Source organism: Orussus abietinus, unplaced genomic scaffold, assembly GCF_000612105.2.
Source record: "Orussus abietinus isolate OABI.00-Male unplaced genomic scaffold, Oabi_2.0 scaffold737, whole genome shotgun sequence".
In the NCBI taxonomy this organism is placed as follows: Eukaryota; Metazoa; Arthropoda; class Insecta; order Hymenoptera; family Orussidae; genus Orussus; species Orussus abietinus.
Genome location: NW_019394877.1, coordinates 8,107 through 31,736, shown reverse-complemented (window position 1 = coordinate 31,736; position 23,630 = coordinate 8,107). Strand labels below are relative to the sequence as shown.

At 37.4% G+C, this 23,630-nt stretch overlaps 1 protein-coding gene across 1 annotated transcript; it reads right to left on the bottom strand.

Annotated features, from left to right (window-relative positions):
• Nucleotides 1-604: 604 nt before the first annotated feature.
• LOC105698355 (ADAMTS-like protein 1) lies at nt 605-22,885 on the bottom strand (the record flags this gene model as incomplete). Its single annotated transcript, XM_023433376.1, is given in 20 exon segments — nt 605-743; nt 1,227-1,316; nt 1,805-1,971; nt 3,573-3,737; nt 3,831-3,958; nt 5,282-5,385; nt 5,711-5,917; nt 6,749-6,959; nt 7,327-7,456; nt 7,952-8,298; nt 9,726-9,816; nt 10,352-10,583; nt 10,920-11,018; nt 11,297-11,402; nt 11,589-11,718; nt 12,151-12,298; nt 12,892-13,185; nt 15,714-15,813; nt 16,270-16,310; nt 22,804-22,885. Coding segments are annotated over 20 exon segments (2,971 nt in total), but the record flags the coding sequence as incomplete, so codon positions are not given.
• Nucleotides 22,886-23,630: the final 745 nt, after the last annotated feature.

Genomic DNA, 23,630 nt, shown 5'->3' with positions numbered 1-23,630 from the left:
AAACGCCCAATATTTGTTAAATATACATAAAATGTAATGTAACTATTTTGTGCTACTAGGAACAATACACACTTACGGTACAGGTAAATAATAAATAAACACATAATTAACTAACCTTTCTGCAGTTTATTTCCATATTCCGTCGAATTTGAATCCTCCAAATCCTCTCTTGAGTTTTCAAATTTCTCCGACTTGTTAAAAAGATTAATTTCGCTAAAATTCTCAAAATTATTAAAACTCAAACTTATCGAATTTAACGGAAATTCCGAAGAATTTTTAACATTTAACTCGTGGATTGTTAACTCGGTATTGTTACCATTATTTGCATTAATGTTGAAATTAAAATTCTTATAATAATCGTAATTTCTCTCAATTTCTTGATTCGCTTTTTTCGTTTCTTCATTTTCGGAATTTTCATGTTTTTCGACATTTTCGACGTTTTCGACATTTTCAACATTTTCGGCATTGTCGACATTTTCGTCATTTTCGTCATTTTCTTCATTTTCTTCAATTTCTTCATTTTCTTCATTTTCAATATGTTCACGTTTTTCAACATTATCAGGATTTTCATTTTTTTCAATATTTTCAGGATTTGCATTATCGCCATTTTCTTCATTTTGAATATTTTCATCTTCTTCACTTCTCGAATTGTTTACCTCGGAAACATTTGTTAAACTTAACGCAGATGTTATTTTTTTTGTGTTTTTTGCAGACTGAGAATCACTTTGAAATGGCCAGAGTTCCTGAAAAACGAAATTATAATTTTATTTTAGTAGAGTATATTGTTAATAACAATATGTAAATATTGTACAATGGTGAAAATAAATATTAAAATCGAAAGCACACAAAATTAAGGCTTTAATTCAGATTTCTGAAAAACGAAAATATAATTTGAAGTTTAATGTCTGTGACTGTACACTTTAATTTTATTAAAGCCCATTGTTAATAACAATATATAAACGTTGTACAATAGCGAACAAATATTTGAGATCAAAAGCATAACAAAATTCAGGCTTTAATCCAAAATTCCTCGAAAACGAAATTATAAATACACTTCAAAGTACTTAAATGAAGTCCATTATTAAAAACAATACATAAATAGTATGCAACGGTGGACATAAATATTCTCAGTCAATATTTAAAATCAAAAGCATACATAATTAATTCCTCACACACTCTATAAATAAATAGATAAATAAATAAATAAAGTTCATTTGACTACTCACTTTTAGGTTAGAAATTAGTCTGTTCAAGTGAGGGGCAAGTCTCGAAGCTCCAGAAGTCGCAGTCGACTCGACGGATTCATGAAATCCCGGCTGAAGATTTAAAAGACGGGAAAAAGTTGCGAAAGACAAGTGTTAATACTAAAGTGAGTTTAGAACAGTTATAGCAGGGAGAAAGTGCAACCAAGTGCTACTGTGAATGGAAAGTAGGTTGGGAATTATTAGAATAAAATCGATTTCTAAAGGAAGTTGATTTCTAGATGGGGAAAAATGTAATTAAAGAAATGAGAGTTGATCTCAAAATAGATTTAACCTTAAAATGAAAAAGAGGAGTGTAAATATTAGAATTGAAGATAGGATGCGAATTGTGAATATGAAATTTATTGTAAAAGACAGTTAACCTCAAAATCGTGTTCAAGTGAGAAAAAGAAGTAATAGAATTGAGGTTAGAATAGCATTTGCAAAAACTAAATCAATTTTCACAATTAAGCTTACAGAGGGGTGAATGTGTAGTTAAACAGATAAGAATTAATCTTAAAACGTAGAAATTAACCTCCAATTTAACGAATCCTTTATCGTACCTCATGCATCGAAGTTACAGAATTTTCCCCTCCCATTGTCGACTCCGGAGGAAGAGGACTTGGTTTCTGTTTCGTCTTCCTGGGTCTCTTTTTCAGGATCGATCCTTCGGGTCGAGCTTCGTGACTAAGATCGTCACTTCCGAATGAAAAGGGAACATGAGCCGCAGCTGAAGATAATTAATACATGATTGATGGATATTGTTTATTTACATATGTAATGTTTAGGCTGTAATGTGCTATAGTACTCTTAAGAGAATGCACAAGTGGCAATGAAGATGTTTTGTCTATGATGCTTTTCTTTGAATGAAGTGTAGGGAATCGTTTCGAAATGTAATATGTGAATGTGGAAGATATAAGGAAGGAAACTGACTGCAGAAAGTGCGAAAAAAGTGAGGTTAGGAAAGGCTAATTATTTTCTAAAAGAAGGGGAGAGATCTTTTCAACCTTCATTTCACGATGATAATACTTACAGAGATATTACTGTGTAGACAATGATAATAATTAATAAAGAGATATTGAAGATTTAAGAGGATACAAAAGGCGCTAAGAAATTTAATTAACGGCGATAAAGTAAAATTCATCTATATCCTTTTTGGTGGTAATGCCGTTTTGAATACTCAAGTGGCACGTCTCATTACCGACATTTATATTTATGTTGAAGTCTTTTACAGTCTACGTTGAGAATTATATGAACTGAAGGGTTCTATATGTCATTTCGGTAAAGTAATAATAAAAAGATCGATATAAAACAGCCGAAACCCCATGAATGCATGACTGTTTTAACGAACCAACGTCGCCATCTGAGACATTTAGCTGCAAACTAAATTTTTGCTCTAAAAACATGCGTTAACCGCAGGACAAGCCAGCATTCTCTTGCAATCATTGGTGAAAGTATTTACCACATTTTCCCATGTGACTCTGTAATATTCCATTTCTGTGGTACTCTAAATTGTTCGAGCTAGGTCCTGAAACTCTTCATTTTCGATTCTAAGCCTCCAAGAAGCGTAAAACATGGATAACGTGCACGGATTACGCCATGTTGGTTCTAGTCCATGATACATCAATACATTTCTTATGAAAAATGAAATTTCTTGTGTTTTCAGACCTAATTTAGGGCCTGCATATTCCCGTGGTAAAATTTGAAACAAATCAGTACACCCAATTTGGAAAATACTTTCCCCAATGATTTGACTTCTCGGATATATATATAGGCTGACTCTTTCATATCCTCTTAACCCTTTGAGCCACGGAATTTATATCCCACCGTGCATATTCATGCATTAAAAGGTGGGACGTTTTTAATACCACCGTACCTCAAAGAGTTAAGGTGATGTCGAACTTTCTTCAAATCGGTCGATTCAAATATAACGCTTTTTTTAAGGTTATGTGAAAGTGGCATCGAACATGTTTTATTCATGAAACTTTTCTCCGAATTATACCGAATCGTTTCAAACTTTACCATATAAATATGAAAGGTCCTAAAACTCATGAAATTTCAATTTCTTTTTAAATTTGTTCGTCGATATTTTTTTAATTCGTTATAAAAAATGAAACTGCGAGTTTTACAACCCTTCTTATACCCTCCATATTCACATTTCCATGTATGAAACTATTCAGTAAACCTAATTTTGAGAAAAGTTTCTGAAATAAAACATTTTTGACACCAGTTTACATCGCTATAACATGAAATTGCGAAGCGACGCGATTAGAACAGGAAATATAATTTTTTTATTGAGACAGTTTCATATTTATATATTTGTTTATTTACCTGCACTGCTGATTCGTTGACTCTCATCCGAGTTCTGACTCGACTCCAAATTAACATTTTGTTGATGTTGAACTGTATTTCCAAACCGAAGAACTTCTTCGCTGCTCATCTGCTCTCTGGGAGGAATTTTCACTCGCAGGTGAAAATCTGCCTGCGACTGGCCAGCTTTAATAATGCAAAACAAATGTAAATAAGAATTGACAATCTCATGCCGATAGTTGTGTCAGTTAATTAATTAATTAATTAATTAACATATACCGATGCAAGTATAAGTTCCACTGTCGGAGTAATTGACATCGAATATCCTCAAAGCTCCCTTTTTGTTGATTTTGAGTCGTCTGGATTTCTTGAGGTCATTTCCATCTTTCATCCACACAATTCTCGATCTAAAACAGTTAACAAATAATATATTATATTTACATTTATATATTGTGCAACGGCTACCCATCCTGCGGTCAGCAACTTCGGATCGTAGGACCGGTAGTCCGCCGACAAACTTAGCCCCTTTTCCCGAAATTCGGATCGGGTAACGGAATTGCTTCTCCGATTCTCCAAGGGCGACTCGCTCTTTTTCCGGTTACCCTGTCTGACCGGCTAGCTCTCTGTTAGTCGGACAGGGGGTGGCTTCTGGCTACTGCGGGCGCTTGCAGAAAGGACAAGGGAAGGTACGAGGAAAGAAACCCGCCATATAGACTATACGTAAATTTGATTTAAAGAAAATAAGTAAAAAACCAGCCCAAAGTACAGAGGCGAGACCAATGCCCGCCCGCGTATCTCCCTCACTCGGGAGCCCTCAAACCTTCCACGAGGCGGCGCGAGTGTTTTCCCGCGGGGGCTCCTAACGTCTTGAACGAACTCCGCCGTACGCGACTCACCGCCCCCGAAGCACTCCCTTCGGGCGCCCGGTCCCGGTCGTTTCTGCGTGCGGCCGGCCTGGGGGTGGACTCCGCCACCGTCCCCGTAGGTCTCCGGCGCACGCACGCCCGCACAGCGCTTCACCGAACCGTCTCGGACGAAAATCGACGCTTACCCTGAGGTCGAAACGGACCTCTTCAACAACTTCGGAAATTCTACTTCCAGCGGACAACTGCTAATCGAGACTCGAGTGCGGGCTCGACGCAGACTAAGGGGTCGGATCGCGACGACCCCCGTCACCACGCTCACTTCCTTCCGGGTCCTCCGCGAGGTCGCGGAGTCTCGCAGACGTTCTGCAGAGGAACCTCGCATTCGGAGCAATAGCTCCTCGCGAGGCCCCCTTACAATTGTGACGTTATTTTTCAAAAATCAAGTGGTATTTCTAAAATTCTGAGATATTGCAATTACTTTATCTGACGTTCTAGGAGTCAATTCTATAATTCGAATTTAGTGAAAATTCTAGAAGTGAACGTTTGCTATTTCATAACTTTCACTATGGTTGGTTGGTTGGTTATTGCTTATGGCTCCAGAGTTTTCACTGCGCAGACTCTACCATCCACCTCCTTTCCGATTAGCAGGGAGCTAGCCGGTCGGACAGGGAAATCGGTAAAATGGCGAGTCGAGCGGTGAAACCCGACTAGTACCCTTTCAGGATCGGGGAAGCGATTCCGCTACCCGATCCGGACTTCGGTGAAAGGTTTGACGACGGAACACCGATCCTGCGAATCGCAGCCGCGGGCGCGGGATCTCCGTCGCAAGACGTAGTCAGGGTAGTGGTGAAAATCTATTCTAACCTGTTGAATCCCCTGACGGGACATCTGATTTTGACGACCCTCGTCCCCTGGAACACCCTGGCCTCTCCCCCAACCTTGACGTCGACCTTCGTCCTGACGTTCTCCTGTAAACAGATTTCGGTTAAATAATCCTGCACTGTTAAAAATACCCATGTAAATTTACATAATCATTGGTTATTTCGATGCTTCGGAAAAGCCAGATCTATCGGAATATAAGCTAAATTGGTAACATTGGACTAAACAGGTTTCAGAAAATCCAGATTTAGCAACACTGCACTAAACAGATTTTTAAAAAATCAGATCCATCGGTAAGCACGCTAAATTGGCAACAGTGCACTAAATAGGTTTTACAAAATCCAGATTCATTGTAAAATACTTTAAATCGGCAACACTGTCACAAAGGACAAAGAGAGTATATAAATGTCTCACCTGGTCGAAGCTGCCGTTCTCCCGCGTTATGATTGGCCGGGGGGCGGGGCCGACGGAGTGGCATGGCGCCGTGTTGCAAGGTTTGTGAACCGCCGGTTTCTGACGTGGGCAGGAGGAAGGGGGACGGGGTTGCACCCTCCCCTGCGCCATGACCTGCTCGCAGATCACGGAACGAGTCTTCGTCCCTCCTCCGCAGGTGTGGGAGCACTGCAGAATAATGCGTAATTTTGTTACATTATTTTATTTTATTTACTTTTTCTTTACTATCTATTCTACGAACATAATACATGGACTGCTTATCGGCCGCCTGCAGAACGGGGAGAGAACGAGAAGCGGCCCGATCGGGTCTATGCTTGTGTGCGCAGGTCGAATGCGCAATAAATTGTTGACAGTTGGTTGACAGCAATATATATATATATATATATGTATGTACGCAAATTACTTCACTGCGAACTCCTGTTGCGCAGACAAGCGTAGACCCGATCGGGCCAGTTTTCATTCTCTTACCGTTCTATTAGATCCAATCAAAGCTGTATTCAAGCATAAGGAGTGAGCGGTCCATGTATTATACGTCTACGATCTGTTCGTGTCAGGTCTCCATGGTAACTTTACATGATCACGTGGCAATGCTCATGACGTCACGTGACGACGTGTCCAACCGGCTTCTTGTGATTACGTGGCCACAGGGTTGGGTAATTCCGAATTTTTCGAGGTTATTCATGTATATTACGTAAACCATGTAGTTTACTGTAGAAAATCGTAGAGAACCAATAAAGTACATTTCCAAAATGGCAGATGCCGCAGATGTACGATATCTATATCCGTTAAGTTATAAATCTGTTTTAACACATATAAGCACGAAAATATCTTAAGGAATATTTAATTAATTTAGCGCTTGTACACAAAATTGTTTAGAATTGAATGTTTCCAATACGGAGGATGATACAAATGTACGGTATATATTTATCTACAAGGTTATAAACGTCTTTGAGTACATGTAAACGCGTAAATATCTTAAGGAATATTGGATTAATTTACCTTGCTCCATTCCCCGGTCCTCCACTTAACCGGACAATCCCAGACATTACAATATTGCCTGTCCACTGGCGGAGGCTGGGGGCACATGTGGCTCGGCACGGGCACCGCATTAGCGGCGCCTCTGGTCACCTCGTGGATGCAGTTGACATCACGAGTCTGGATGCCGATTCCGCAGGGCGACATGCACTCCGAGAATTTGCTATAGTTCCACCTGTGGAGGGGTTAGGACGGAATGGGGGATTTTCAGGGTTAAAATCTATGATTTTCTGAGTGAATAACCGCTCGCAGTTGCCTTTGATTTTTTTTTAATGATAAACAATGCGATTCAGTAAAAAGTGACGTTCGGTCTTAAAATTGTAACAGCGTTTAGATGACTTCCATCTATTTTTAACGATTTCCACCGATTTCTAATGATTTGCAACGATTTCCAGTGACATCTATGTGATTTTGAGTATCAAAATCCACGATTTCCTGAATAAATACCCCCCGCTCTAAACATTATTTATTTTTTTATTTATTCCGCCTAGCCTAACCTAATGACAATTGAGCTGATGGAATTTATTAAAAATTACCCTTACCTGGGAGGACAAGGATGATCATTGCAAGTCCTTATTCGGGATTCTGGTTTTGTTTCCTGAGTGCAGAACAATGGCATCACAGCTTTCCCCGTATCGTCCCTTACACAAGTAATAATTAGGTCCTGGACTCCTGGAAAATAAATTAACAAATTGTTAAGGTGATATGAAAGGGTCATTCTATGTATTTAAAACGTCAAAACATTGATAAAACTTTCTTCCAAACTGGGTTCACTGAATCATTTGAAACTCGTATATCCCGTGAGGTTGGCGCGCCTGCGGGAGACAAGGGCCGTGGGTCGCCGCATAGCGGCCGCGGTGCATACTATCGCATTTGCTCTACGGTGCTCGGTCGAACTGTTCACGCGTTTTGGGTAGGTTGGACTCAGGCGTATGGGTCCGAGCGATACGGCTCGTCACAATGTTTTATTTATCCCAGACTAGAACCAAAGCTACATTTTTTTTTATGAAATTTTATGAGCACCACATTATTTCTTAGAATCTCCATAATCACATATTCAACTTTGAAATGATTTGGTGCACCTAGTTTGGAGAAAAGTTTCATAAATATAAATGATCTTCTCATCCCACCTTAAGACGATCACCATTTTCCTTTCCCAATCCTCACCTCCCAGACAAGTAGCACTGCAATGAGTGTACCCCATCTCCTTCCAGGAATAAGTAGTCTGCACTCCACTTCCGGCAGCAACCCTAACACTTCCCTCGTAGCCCTTCAAGTTCTCCTTGAAGTTCTCCTCATAACCGCCGTCCATTCTGTACAATTCGTTCTCCAGGAACTCGCAGGGCTGAATTTCGCATTTCTCGGTCTCTACTGGTTTTGGACCTGAACATTGTCGGTCCGGAAGTTCAGCGACTGTTCTGGAGAATTCCAGAAAAATTTTACAGCGTACTTCCCGGTGACGAACTCCTTCGCCGCAGGTCGCGCTGCAGGGAGACCAGTCCTCGGGGATGAAGCTTGAAGACAGAATTATTGATGAAAGAAGGAATTTTTCAGGATTTTTTCAGGTTTTTTCAGGTTTTTTCAGGTTTTTTCAGGTTTTTTCAGGAATTCTGATTAAGCATTAGATTGAGGAATATGTAAAAGACGTTTTTAATGTGACATAATATAATTATAGTGGCGGGGATTTATTTATTAATTTTAGACAAGGGTTTCTTCAAATACTTTAAGGGGATGTGAAAGTGACGTCAAAGTGGTAATGTTTATGATACTTTTCCACGAATTGGGTGTAGGAAATCGTTTCAAAATTTAATATGTGAATGTGCAGGGTATAAGGAAGGTCTCGACACCCATGAAATTTCATTTTTTTATACAAAATTTTAAAAATGTCTATAAACAAATTAAAAAAAAATTGGAAATTTCATGGATGTCAGGACTTCCTTTATAGCCTCCATATTCAAAGTGTAAAGTTTCAATCGATTCAAGTCACCCAGTTCAGAAAGTTCAGAGAAAAAGTTCAATAAACGAGACTTCTGTGTCGTCACTTTCTTATCACCTTAAGGGGATGTGTAAGACTCATGTACGAAACTTTTGACAAGATTACGGTTTCCGGGGCGCCAAGGTTTGACACTTGATTATAATTGTGTATGATCTGAACAAACATCAGCTCAAAGGAAAAGTTGATATCTCAATTAGTATGAGATATATTAATTGTTTTCTTTGAATTTAGATATTAAATTTTGTTTTAACACCTGGAATACTGTGCGAGATATAATAAAATAATACAAAAAAAAATACATAGAAGCAGTTTTGTAGAAAATTGAATTCCCTACAAAAAAAGGTTCTATTGTGTTCTCTAGTATCTTACATATTTCTTCGAATAATTTGACATAATTGTTGTGTCAATAGACATTTTCAACTGAATCCATTATATCTAAAAAGCTATGCAAGATACGATAAAAAAGCATATCATCTTTCTTGTAGGGAATCACATTTTCTATCGAGAAGGCTGTATGAGATTTTATTGTATCACGTATTGTATTCCAGATATTTTAAACAATTAATATGTCTAAAATCAAAGAAAATAATCAATATCTCCCAAACTAATTGAGATATCAACGTTTCCTTTGAGATGATGTTTGTTCATATCGTACACAACCATTATCAAGTGTCAATCCTTGACGCCACGGAAACCGTATTCTTGCCAAAAGTTTCTTTAATCTGGGAGCATCGAATCGTTTCAAACACTTCAAATTTAATACAGAGACTGTAGGAAAGGTCCTGTCATCCGTCAAATTTCACTTTTTAAACATTGATTTATAGATATTTAACAATTGTATAATAAAAAATCAAATTTCATGGGTATCCGAACTTTCCTTATAGCCTCTATGTTATCGAGACTCATTGTCATTATCATTAAATAATTAATTATAAATAAACTCACGTCGATTCGGAGGGAATTGGCTGGTCTATTAATTTCTCCGGTATCGGCGGTGGAGGGAAAGACTGCAAAGCTGGTTGACTGGATTCGCCATCTTTAATATATAAAAAAAAAAAGAGTATACACGGAGAAAAATAAGAGCCTTAAGGTAATATGAAAGGGTTATTCTATACATGTAAGAGACCTCTTTGACGCCACTTTCATATCACCTTAATGCATAGAGTGATCCTTTCATAACACCTTAAAGTTACAGAAGCCTATCCGTTCAAAATTATTGTTCCCGATACGGTTAAAAATTGTCCCATTAACGGGTTAATCCAATTCATTTTACTTTCTTACATATACAGTTACCAGAAACACATATATTAGACGGTCATATAGCCTTATTTTATACATCTTATAGGATGGTCAATATACGTATAATATATAGTCCTGTTTATACATCTTATAGATATCTGTAGATAGTTAACACGTTCCGTGCCGCGTGGGGCGTATACGCCCCACGGTTGGTGTACGACAGTGTACTCGTCATTTGTTTCGGCACTGAATGTATTAATATACGTATACGTATACGATACGTCTACATTTCGTGTTGGCATAAAACCAAATAACCCTGTATATATACTGACCGGTGTCGCAGTCCCCCCTGCACTCCTTCTCCTCCCTGGGCCTATCCGCCTCGTCGCAGTCCGAAGATAGCTGCCCCTCCGCATCTCTGCACTCCACGCGTCTGGTGCTCCATCCGAGACCGCAGCTCGCCGAACACTGAGCAGAGAGCCGAGCGCGCTCGTATATACATGGTCCGGATAGAATGGGAGGGGGCCATACAAGAATGAAACAGAGGGAATCGTACGGCATACACTGACAACGAGAGAGAAAGAGATAATCAACTGAACAATTTGAGATTGTTCATGCCATTTTTGTTAAGGAACGCGATTTATACTTTGATTTACTGTAAATTGGTGGTTGCAAATATTTTTTAATTATTCAGTATGTTACTGGCTTTTGTACGAACTTTGTAGTAAAGTAAAGTAAAAATAGTAATTTATAGTAAAGGTTTTTACCATTTTACTAGTAAATCGTGTTATAATTTACCGCGTAAATTGAGGGAGGGTTTTACGCAAATTATTATCGTATTACTAATTAAATGCGGAACTAAATCTGTATCTACACGCACTAAATACTTAACAAACTCACGTGACTCCATTCGTCAATCTCCCACATGGGACAGGATACAGCATTACAGCTCTCCTTCTCTTTAGGTTTATGTGAAACGTCGCACATGTCCTCCGGCAGCTAAAAACAAACACAAATTAAAGGGATGTAAAGTAGCATCTGAAGAGTTCATGACACCTTTCTCTGAAATGGATGTACTGAATCGTTTCAAACTTTACAACATAAACATGGAGGCTATAAGGAAAGTTCTAACACCCATGAAATTTCGTTAAATAAAATATTTATAAAATATTATATGTTACAAGGACCCAGTTTGTATAAAAGATTCATGAATGAGAACTCTTTGCCGCCACCTTAACAACTCCTTAATAACATTATCATATTTATTCTCATCTCACCTCGTTAGTAGTTTCGTTTCCGCCTTCCTCGATACAAAGTACGTTTCTTGTTCTTGTTCCCCCCCCGCAAGAAGAGCTGCACTCGCTCCATTGTTCCGCTATCCATCTGAAAACAAACAAGAAATCAACAACAAGATGACAAGAATATTAATCAGGATTATTAATTTTTAGAATTTTTTTTGGGTGAAATGCGACATTAGAAAAATGTCAGAAGATTGTATGAATAAGATTTGACGCATTTCGATGCGTTGTTACGCGCAATAATCCCACAGAGCAAAGAAAAGAAACTCACTTGGTGGAACAAGAATGCACATTGCAGTCTACCATCTTCTTCTCTGGTTTCTCGTCGGGATCGCAACTCGACTCGTCGACGATTTCCGTCGAACTGACGGAAGTGCAAACGGCGACGGCGAGTTGTTTGCCTGAAACGAGATTGTTCTTGTTCTTGTTATCCATCGCGGAGAACATTCGAAACTATCGAGAACTGCTCTGGTAAATATGGATGGGAGAATAAATGGGATTCGCGTAAATGGAAAGTCTTGGGAATTAAGTCAGTTAAATAAACTAACATTTGTTTAAACAAAGTATCTGACAGTAAAACTGTGGAGTAACCCTTCCAAATATTTAAATTGTTATAAATAAACATCTCCACTTTTTACTGATTTGCGTAACAAAAGCTTAATCGAAACGGCAACAGTAATAATCTCATATGCTTAATTTGAACGTAAAAAATCCGTAAATTTTACAGATTTTCTTCAAACCCTAACGATTTTTTTTCCTCCTTGCTAAAATCTGCAATTTTTAAACCTTTCCTGGCATTATTATTATCTAATAATGAATTGTTAATTGCTCACCACCCCCGCAAGATTTTGAGCACTCGTCGATCGGCTCCAATCGCCATTCCATTCGTCTATCGACTTCTCGACAAGTCGATCCGTTTCCTCCGCAGACTCCGCATTGGTCGATTTGCTTTTCCCCGATCCTCAGATCGCAGCCGACGGGCTGCGGCAGGGGAAACGAGCTGTGATTGGCTGAGGCGGTGTAAACGCGGAGGCTGATTAGTCGGAATTGGGTCCAATGGAAATTTCAAAGAAAAATCCGATTTTAAATCGACTTTATTGAAAATTGTTATTTTCAAAGGCAATGATATATCTTTTCATTGTAAATCATTATTATTTATATCTGAGTGTACCGAATCGATTAAAACTTTACAACTGGAATATGGAAGCTATAAGGAAGGTCCTGACGGTCATGACATTTCATTTTTTACAATAAATTTAGAAAATATCTACAAGCAAATTAAAAAAGAATTGAAATTTCACGAGTTTCAGGACCTCCCTCATACCCACTACATTTACACTTTCACGTTTAAAACAAATCTATACATCCAGCTCGCATAAAACTTTCCTAAACGAGCCCTCTGTCGTCCCTTTCGCACAGCCTTAACCCCTCAGCTCCTAAAGTCGCGTAAAATTGCCAAAATTCGCCATGAATCGCGTAAAGTCTTCAAAACTCAGTTCCACCCTCAAATATCCCCTTAAACAATGAAAAAAAAACCATTACCACCGTTAACAATTCCCTAAATAAAAACTCACCAAGCACTCCCCTCCGATACAAACTCCTCCTCCGCCTTCCCCACACCTCGTCCCATCTTCCACTTTCTCCTCGACTTCGACTTCCCCCCTCTCCTCCTCCTCCTCTTCCATATCTCCCTCCTGATTGGCTGTTTCCTCGTCGAGCTGCGCTCTGATTGGCTGCCCGCGGCAGATACGCGCGCATGGTCTTGAGGCATCGTGGTGGGGGGACCAAGAAAACAGGGAGGGGGGAGAGGACAGTGAGAGGGAGGCGCAAGGAGGAGGGGAAAGGGACGGGGAGAGGGAGGGGCAGAGCTGCGAATGTAGAAATAGGTTAATGTTAATGTAAATATGTATATAATGTACATACAAATATGGTTGATATATCAGTATAGGTATGATGAGGATAGGATGTATGTAAATATATGTGTATGGAATGTGTATATGATGATATACATGAATATGAGATATGATTGTGGAATTTTAATAATGAATTTTAATATGAAATTACACGTTCTAAAATTTATTTATATACGTGTGTCGAATTGTTTTGAACCTCAAAATGTGAATATGGAGGCTATGAGAAAGAATGCGATGGTTATAAAATTTCATTTAAAAAAATGTATTCTTGGTTCTAGTCTGGAATTAATGAAAACAATTTTTTACTGAGAAACGAAATTTGATGAGTATCGCAATCTTCCTTCGAGTTTTCAAAATCACACGCTGAAGTTTCAAATTATTCAGTTGCGAATTAACCTTTCACAATTGGGACAATGCCCTTTGTGGTCGATCATCCCAGGGATAGTATGTTATCTCAATTTTGGCAAGGCATTAAATAATTGCCGAAAGTAGGGAAACAGCATTTCATTTTATTTTATTTCATAAACCTTTTTTTAGAACGCTCGACGCTCGAGACCAAGCAGACTCCTCGGCTTATTTACGCTGTTTTTATTCATTACATTTTTTAGTTTGTAAGTCGTATAGATTAGATAGAACCATCAAGGCGTCCTGGCGGCGGGGCAAGTGCGGGCACGAAGGAGCGTCAACATCTCGGACAAGGGCGCCTGCGAGGGACCTTTGCTCCAGCTGTAGCAGTGCCAGAGGAGTCTCGCCCCGCCGCCGCCTATGGGCGCCAGGGCCACGCGAATCAGGGCCGAACGGAGCCACCCGCGACCTCGCGCTTTCTGGCAAGGGTCGACCTACGGCGACGCCGCCCGGTCGCTGATCCGCACCCGGAAGTCAATGGTTCATGAAACTTTTCTCCGAATTGGGTGTACCAAATCATTTCAAACTTTACGATGAGAGTATGGAGGCCATAGAGAAGGTCCTGACACCCATCATATTTCATTTTTTATACACAAGTTTGAAAACATAAATAAACAAATTTTTGAAAAATTTGATTTCTAGGTTGTCAGAACCTTCCTTACAGCCTCCATGTTCACATTTTGAAGTTTGGAACGATTCGGTACACTTAATTCGAAGAAAAGTTTCATAAACGAGACCTCTTTGACGCCACTTTCGCGTTCCCTTAAGATGATATGAAAGGCGCTGAGATATTTAATCGAGGTCGATAAATTAAAATTGATCTATACCCTTTTTGGCGGTAACATTATTTTGAATACTCAAGTGGTAACATAAGTTGGCGCGTCACGTTATCGACATTTATATTTATGTTGAAGTCTTTTGCACTCTACGTTGATAATTATACGAACTGAAGTGTTCCATATGTCATTTCAATAATGTAATGATGAAGAGATCGATATAAAATCGTTGATATCCCGTTGATTTATTATTCCAACGACTGCTTAGGAGGAACGTCGCCATGTGTGACGTTTAGCTGCAACTATATTTTTCTAAAATCTAAAAACACGCGTTAGCCACGGAACAAGCCAGCATTGCCATCTCTTGCAATCGTTGGTGAAAGTATTTTCCATATTTTCCCATCTGACGCTGTAATATTCCATTTCTACAGCATTCTATTGTAAACTGCTCGAGCTACGTCCTGGAACTCTTCATTTTCGATTCTAAGCCTCCAAGAAGCATAAAATATCGAAAATGTGCATGGATTATGCCATGTTGGTCATAGTCCATGATAGATCAATACTTTTCTTATGAAAAATGAAATTTCGTGTGTTTCAGGACCTACCTTATGGCCGCCATATTCACGTGGTAAAACTGGAAACGAATTGGTACACCCTATTCGGAGGATACTTTCCCCAACGATTTGACTTCTCAGATATACATACTACTCAGATATACATATCACCTTAAGATGATATGAAAGAGTCAGCCTTAAATCAAAATTGGTAAATCGAATTATATTAAACTTGAAAATATATATGAAAATTATGAGGAAGAACGTGAAGCTTGTGAAGTTTTATTTATTTTAGAAACAATATTTATACAATATTATGTGCTACTAGGAAATGTTCGAGAATCAAAAATTGAGGTTAGGGCAATAATCCTGGATACGAGATATCGAAAGCATGAAATCGATACGAAAGAACGAGGGGGAATAAAAAAGGATTTCTAGCAATCCTGCAATCTCGATAAAATGGGGGGAAAGGATATCAAGAGTGACAATTTACACGTTATATATAGAGAGAGTGAGAAAGGGGGAAAAAAGCGGAATTTCTTTCTTTTCTTTTTATCGCTCTTTATCTCTCTCAGGAGAGAGAAAACGGGAAATTAGAAATCGATACACAATTAAACATTTTTTTAAAAATCTTATAACAATTGGCGTGAATAATTTTAACAAATATAATGCCACTAAGAAAAGAAATTAAATGTTGCCGATACATCACAATATTTATATATTTATTTATTCATATGTCTATACTCACGTGAGTATTGCAAACTTTGTATCTGACATTCCAGGGTCTTCCTTTGCAGGATTTTCTTCGACATCTTCTTTGCTGCATCGAAATCCCTCCATCGCAGGATCTATTGACAGTAATAAACAAATTAGGAATATGAATGTTTATTGATAGGATTATTTCAAATATATCGGATTTAAATATTCGTACGTGAAGATAAATTGCTAAAACTTGGAAAAATTAAAGTAAAACTGAACGAAATTCACCCTTTTCATTGATAAAAATTCTAATTTTATCATTCTTCATTAGTAATTAATTACAAAACTCGCTAAAATATTGAATGTTTGTGTTTTGTTTCCTCTGAGTCGAAAAGTGAAGTTATAAATGAATAGAATTCACCTTCTTCATTAATAAATATTCTAATTTCAGCATTTTTCACTAATGATTTGTTGCAAAAATCGCTAATATATTGATTAAGATTTTTCCACTCATTCAGTGATTTTAAAACTTCCACAATTAAGAACAAAACTTTCTTTTCTTGAAAATCTAATTGAAATAAAACATGTACATGTTTTTCACATACCTTGTACATGGAGACCACTTGGACCACTCTCCGAAATTTCCCTAACATGGAAAAACGAGAATATTAACAACAATAAAGCGTTTAAACATGTCCCTAGTAGCACAGAATAATTTCTAACAATTTTTTTTACAATCTTTGCTAAACATCTCAACCGGCAGATTTTTTAAGACGTCTCGTAGATTGCATTCGAAGATGTCTAAAATATTTCTTGAAAGTCTCAATGACATATTTAGTCTTAATGATTTATAAACATGAATCGAACTGATATTTTTTAATTTATAAACAGATAATAAAAATACATTTTTTACTTTAACGTTTATTATTGGTCATTTCATTTGATATAAAAAAGACGTGAAAATGTTTGCAATATTTCATTATGGTAGCATAACATGTGATGTTGATTTTAAATATTTTCGAAGCGTTTACAATGTATTCGGCAAATAATATTTAAAAAATACTCATATTACAATGAAACGAAACGCTTTACATATCTGTAAGAAAAATATGACGAAAACACGTGGAGCTAATAGTATAGAAATATTATAAAAATAATAATCTAAAGTAAATGTTTTGCCAAATTTTCAAACGTCTAATAAATATTTAAAAAATACACGATATTCGTTAAATATATAGAAAATATATGGCAAATATTTTGTGTCGGGATTATTGCTGGCTTTTGTTAAATAACAAAAGTTTCTTCCATTATTAAATCGAATTGTTAGTTTATATGATATTAAATACTGAAATCAGAAAATTATATAAAGTGTTCTAAATATTATTACATATTGATACGGAAGATCGAGTAATAAATTTTCCGTTAAATTGGCATTAAGTGAAGAATCGAGATTTAATATTCTACTTAATGGCGTCACGCCCACCATTAAAGGAAAACGTGATCGAATCAATAATGGAGGTCGATCGATTTTCATTTAACCAATTTCCGATCGACCTTCTTTTATCGTTTCGAATTTATTTTCTTTAATTATTATCAACAAATGGGAAAAGTGAAGAATATAATGGAAGCGGTAAACGAAATAAATGCATGAAAGCTTGAAGTTTCTTTTACAAAAGAAATATTCTTTAATTATTATCAACAAATGGAAAGATCGAACGAAGAGAAAAAATGAGTATTACAATGGGCCGTTAACTATTTCATGTAAATACCGAGTAATGGAATGTTAACAATTAAAGAGAAGTCGGTTAACGGAATAAATGCAACAAAGCTTGGTTTGTATCACAAAATAATTATTGTTGCATCGTACAATTTGTAAAGTGTTAAGAATTGCATTAAAAACACGAAATAACAGTTTGCAAAACTCCAAAATTATACGAAATATCAAATTGTAAAAGTTAAACAGAGGAAAACGTGATCGAATCAATAATGGAGGAAAAACGATTTTTTTTTGCTTGGGAAAAGAAGAGAATAATTAATTTTATAAATTAAAAAAGGGAGAAAAAATAAGAGGATAATAATTTCTATAAATTTATAAAAGGAAGGAACGTAACAAATTCTGTCAATTAAAAGAAGGAATCAAAAAGAAAAATAATAAATTATCTGAATTTAAAAACTGATGGAATAAGAAGACGCTAATGAATTCTGTAAATTTGAAAAAGGAAGGAAAAAGCAGAGGAATTCTGAAAATTCAAAAAAGGAAGGAAACATTAAAATTGAATAAAAATCATGTCCGAAATTTCCAAAGGAAAATATTTCCGAATCTCTCGAGAAATTCTCTCGAGATTTACAGAAATTTCCCGGGACACAAAATAACGAATAACGAAATACGCGAAATTCGGTCTCTTTGAAGTCGTCACGCGCGAGTGAGAATCGTGACGTCACAAAGAGAGCGGCAATTCAAATTTACTGCGGAAAGTGGGAAAAAGTGAGGTTAGGAACGGATAATAATTTTATAAAGGAAAGGGAGAGGGCTTTTCGACCTCCATTTAACGATGATAATACTTACAACGATATCATTACTGTCTAGACAATAATTACTGAACATTTAAGGCGAAGTGGAACTTTCCTCAAATCAATCGATTTGAGAATACGCTTTTTTTAACACGTTCCGTGCCACGCTGTGTACCACCCCAGGTTAAATGCGCATTATCGGTGGTACACGTGGCACGGAACGTGTTAAGGTGATGTGAAAGTGGAGTTAAAGGATTCTGGTTTACGAAACTTTTCTCCGAATTGGGTGTACTGACTCCCTAGAAGCTCAGAATAATTTATAAAGATTTTTTTCTAATCTTTCCTAATTATCTCAAGCGACAGATTTTTTAAGACGTCTCGTAGATTTCATTTGAAGATGTCTAAAATATTTCTTGAAAATTTGAATATGATATTTAGTTTCAATAATTGAGAAACGTGTATCGAAATTATATTTTGTAACTTATAAACATATAATAAAAATACATATTTAATGTATTCGGCAGATACTATTTCAAAAATACTTATAATAAAATTAAACAAAACATTTTGGATATCTATAAGAAAAATATTACGAAAACACGTGGAGCTAATTTTATCCAAATACTATAAAATTAATATTCTAAAGTAAATGTTTCGCAAATACGATATTCGTTAAATATACAGAAAATATAAGACAAATATTTTGTGCTAATACGGATATTTTCATTTTAGTTTTCGCTACGTTGACATTTTTATCACGATTTCTATTTGGATTGTATTTCTAATTCCGATTTGCAATTTTATTTTCGCTAGATTTAAATTATTATTTCGACTTTTAATATATTTCTTATGTTTGATCATTTTAGTATTCAATATACTGAAAATATAAGGAAAATATTTTGTGCTACTAGAGGAGTTACGGAAAATTTAAATCGGCAATGTTTCTAATATTTCGATTAATCGATTCCCCTCGCATCGAGTCGTCTCGAGTTCCCTTTATCGGCGTTTTTTACCCTTTAGGAAGTGAAGGACCTCTTCAACCTAAATGACAAGGTCAGCAACAATGGAGAAGGTGGAAACCTTCATTGTTAAGTCACGTGCTAATTTACGTTCGACTCAAGAACAAAGACTTCAAATTGTTAATTAAGGTGATATGGGAGGCGCTGAGAAATTCGATTGATACGTAACCGGAGGCAGCAGCGACGGTTCTGAATTTCGGAGTGAGAGATTTGGGAAGGAAAATGATCATTCAAATTTTCACCGAAGGTTCCGAAACCCGAGGATGCTTTACAATAGTTAACAATATTTCAAAGATAACCCAACTATTCCAACATTTACAATAAATGTTGTTTAATACAAAATCCAGTAGAATTTTCGACAAATAAAAAAACTATTTGCAGCTCCCAATTTACAGTAAATCGAACAATAAATTGGCGTTCCTTCAACATTGTTAACTAATTCATATTACCATCTTCTCTCCGTGGAACAATAAGATTCAACGATATTTAAAAGGTAAGCTAACAATTTCAAAATGGTAAAACCCTTTACAATAAATATTGTTTATCACAAAATCCAGTAGTATTTTCAACAATTAATAAATATTTGCAGCCACCAATTTGCAGTAAATCGAAAAATAAATTGCGTTTCTTTAACAAAAATGGTATTTACAGTATCAAATTGTTCAGTTTACAATATTTGAAAAGTAACCTAACAATTCCAGAATGGTAAACTCCTTTAAAATAGACGTTATTTACTATAAAATCCAGTAATATTCTCAACAATTGAAAAACATTTTCAAGCACGATTAATAACAAATCAACCTTAAATTGTGTTTCTCTACTAAAGTAAATGGGGGGGGGGGCCGAAACGAAATCCATTATTTTTTATACTTACTACTAAGATAAAAAGTAATGGATTTCTTTCCGGTCCTGCTAATACTAACCTAACCTAACAATTGATTTGTTACGTTTCTTTCTAGAAAGCGTGTTACTTGTCATGTAAATTTGCTTCTTCCTTTTCCTTCGTAATTCCATGCGAAGGAATTCCAGGAGTCGACTTTTCCTTTTTCTTAAATAATTTCGTGAGAATTCCAGTTTTGTAAACGTAGGTTAAGTGGAACGTGAAAAGAAAAAGACAACTAATGAATTTCAGAGAAAGAGATGAAGAGAAGGAGGGGGCGAGGGGAAGAGAGAGGAAGAGGGAGAGAGGGAGAGAGAAGGAATGAGTGAGAAAAACCGAAAGGGGGGAGAGGGAAAAAAGAAAATGAAGACGAAAGTAAACATGAAACATTGAAACAAGTCGAAATTTAAATGTTAAGATGAAGGATGGAATGAAAGGGAAAATGTATGTCTATTGGAGCACTGACAAGGGATGCGGATACACATTTATATGAACATCCCGATATAAAGGCAACAAGTTTTTGTTCGTGGAAGGATACGGTACGTGCGCGAAAGGACGCTGTTTCAACGCGATACGGATACGATACGGACATGACACGGACATGACACGGACATGACACGGACATGACACGGACATGACACGGACATGACACGGACATGACACGAACATGACACGGACACGATATGGATACGATACGGATGTGGTAGGGATGCGATAGGGATGCGACAGGATTGCGATATCAACGCGATATAAACGGGATAGGGATGGGAAAGGGACATGATAGGGACACGATAGGGACCTGATAGGGACCTGATAGGGACCTGATAGGGACCTGTTAGGGACCTGATAGGGACCTGATAGGGACCTGATGGGGACCTGATGGGGACCTGATAGGGACCTGATAGGGACCTGATAGGGACCTGATAGGGACGCGACAGGGACGCGGAATGATGTATCACTTCTGCCACTAAATTAAAATAAGTAGGCAACGAAATGTAAAAGGAATATCTCTTTGGGCTCATTTCCATCCACACGGAATAGACACGGACAGTCTTGGAAGCAGCTTATTCCGCGCTCCGCGCCGATTCCGCGTGTACGGAAACGAGGCATTTATTTCGGGGAACGTCAATACAGGATACCGCCGGCAAGAAACTCGCTGTTGTTCGAAGACACGCAAAAGACTGTTGGGAGAAAAGTGTGCACAGGTTGTTTGGCTATAACGGTATGTAAACTATGTGGAAACGAGAAAAAGAAAGATGGCACAGGAATCCCTTCCTTTTCGAAAACAAGGTAAAAAAAAAATGGACGCGGCATTACTCAGCGCCTTACACTAAGAAACCGCTTACCTCCACCCTTAACCTTATTCTAACGTGGGAAATACCACCCCCCCAACCACCCACGTATATATATGCAGGGTGTCACAGAAATGGTGATTACGGCTTATGTAGCGCTATTCTTGTAGAAAAAAGAGTCGAAAAGTCCTGTACCGTTTTTTCCTACAGTGCATAAATTTCCTGTAGTGACTAATTGAAGCACAGCCAATCAATCGCGTTCTCCAACGGAAATGCTGCCCTTCGGCTGTCTTATTACGTTGGAGAATGCGATTGATTGACTGTGCTTCAATTAGTTATTACAGGAAAATTATCCACTGTAGGAAAAAATAGTACAGGACGTTTCGACTCTTTTTTCAACAAGGCTAGCACTGCATAAACCGTGACTACCAGCTTTTACACCCTGTATACATACACACGTTTGGACCTTACCCTGGCTATGTCCCCACTCCTCTCTTGCTCTCCTTCTTTCCGCCCCTCTCTTCTACTCACCCCTCTTGACAACCTACTTCTTCCCTTCACCCTTCCACGACTTCACTTACCCCCACCATTTCGCGGCCACGTGACCCTCTCCCGTCGAAAGTCGCCGGCGAACTGCGACTCCACTTCGGGTAACCTCGTACTTAAGGAGAATGGGGGTCGAGTGCTGACGATTAACAGGAGCGGGAGGATTAATGGTGGTGGGGGGAGGAGTTGTTTACCAGGGCAGGAGAGATGTTATTAATCGTGTTTATGTACACCGAGCAACATAAAGTGGACGATTAATGGACGTGAATTGGGGAATGGAAATTATATTTATAAATCACGATATTAAAGGGATGTTAGTGACGTTAAAGAGGTTTTGTTTATAACACTTATATTCGAACTGGATGCATTGATTAGTTTCAAACTTTACAACGAGAATATGGAGGCTATAAGGGAGGTCCCGACACTCACGAAATTTCATTTATCATAACAAATTATAAAAAAATTAAAATTTAATGAGTTCCAAGACCATTCTTATATTCTTCATATTTATATTGTAGTTTAAAACAATTCAGTAAACTCAGTTTGTAGAAAAGTTTCATGAATGGAGACGTCACTTTAACATGTCCTTAAGGTCTCGTTTATGACACTTTTCTCCAAACTGGATATACCAAATAGTTCCAAATTTTACAATATACATGTGGAGGGCATAAGGAATGTCCCGACACTCATGAAATTTCATTTTTTATAACAAATTAAAAATATATATAAACAAATTTTTAAATGGAAATTTCATGAGTTCCATGAACTTCCTTATACTCATTATATTTATATTGTGAAGTTTAAAGCAATTCAGTACACCGAGTTTGTAGAAAAGTTATTAACTGGAAATTGTGTTTATCAATACAATATGAACAAATCCTTGTCACTCACTTGCAGCTGTATCCTGTTATCGCGATTTCTCCTCTCCGACATTTCGAGATTCTCGTCTGAGGTGAAATTTTCTCCAATCGCGCCTCCTAGGAGACAAACCTGGAATTAATTAGAAAACCGGATTAATTATATTGATATATACATATACATATACATCAAACATGGTTACAGAACAAGTATATAACTGTTACATAACGTTTGTATGTAATGTAACAACTTTAGGAGCACAAAATATATGTCGTATATTTTATATAAATACTTAGCAAACATTTGAAATATTTGCAAAACATTTACTTTTGAATATTATTTTCATAATAAACGCAAGAGAGAAAGAGCGATGCGAGTCTATCGTAAGAGCGAAAAAGAAAAAGCGATGCGGATCTACCATAAGAGCGAAGGAGAGCCAATGATGCGGGTCTATTGTAAGTATAAGAGAGAAAGAGTGATGCGGGTCCATAATAAGTACGAGAGAGAAAGAGCGATGCGGGTATACTGTAAAACCGACGAGGAGGGACTCATGCCGCTCTCCTATAAGAGCGAGGGAGAGACAATGATGGGAGTTTGTTGTGAGAGCAAGAGAGAAAGAGCGATGCGAATCTACTGTAAGAGCGAGAGAGACCACGATACGGATCTCCCATAAGAGTGACGAACATAAACCAATGCGGCCTTCCATGCTAGGGAGAGAGACGCATCTACATACAGCCGTATATATATGTATACACACACACGTATATATACGTATATATACGTATATAAACTCAGAGGCGCCGGCGTTCCGTGTTTACATATATAGGGCGAGGTTCTTAGAAGAGGAATAAGAAAAAGAA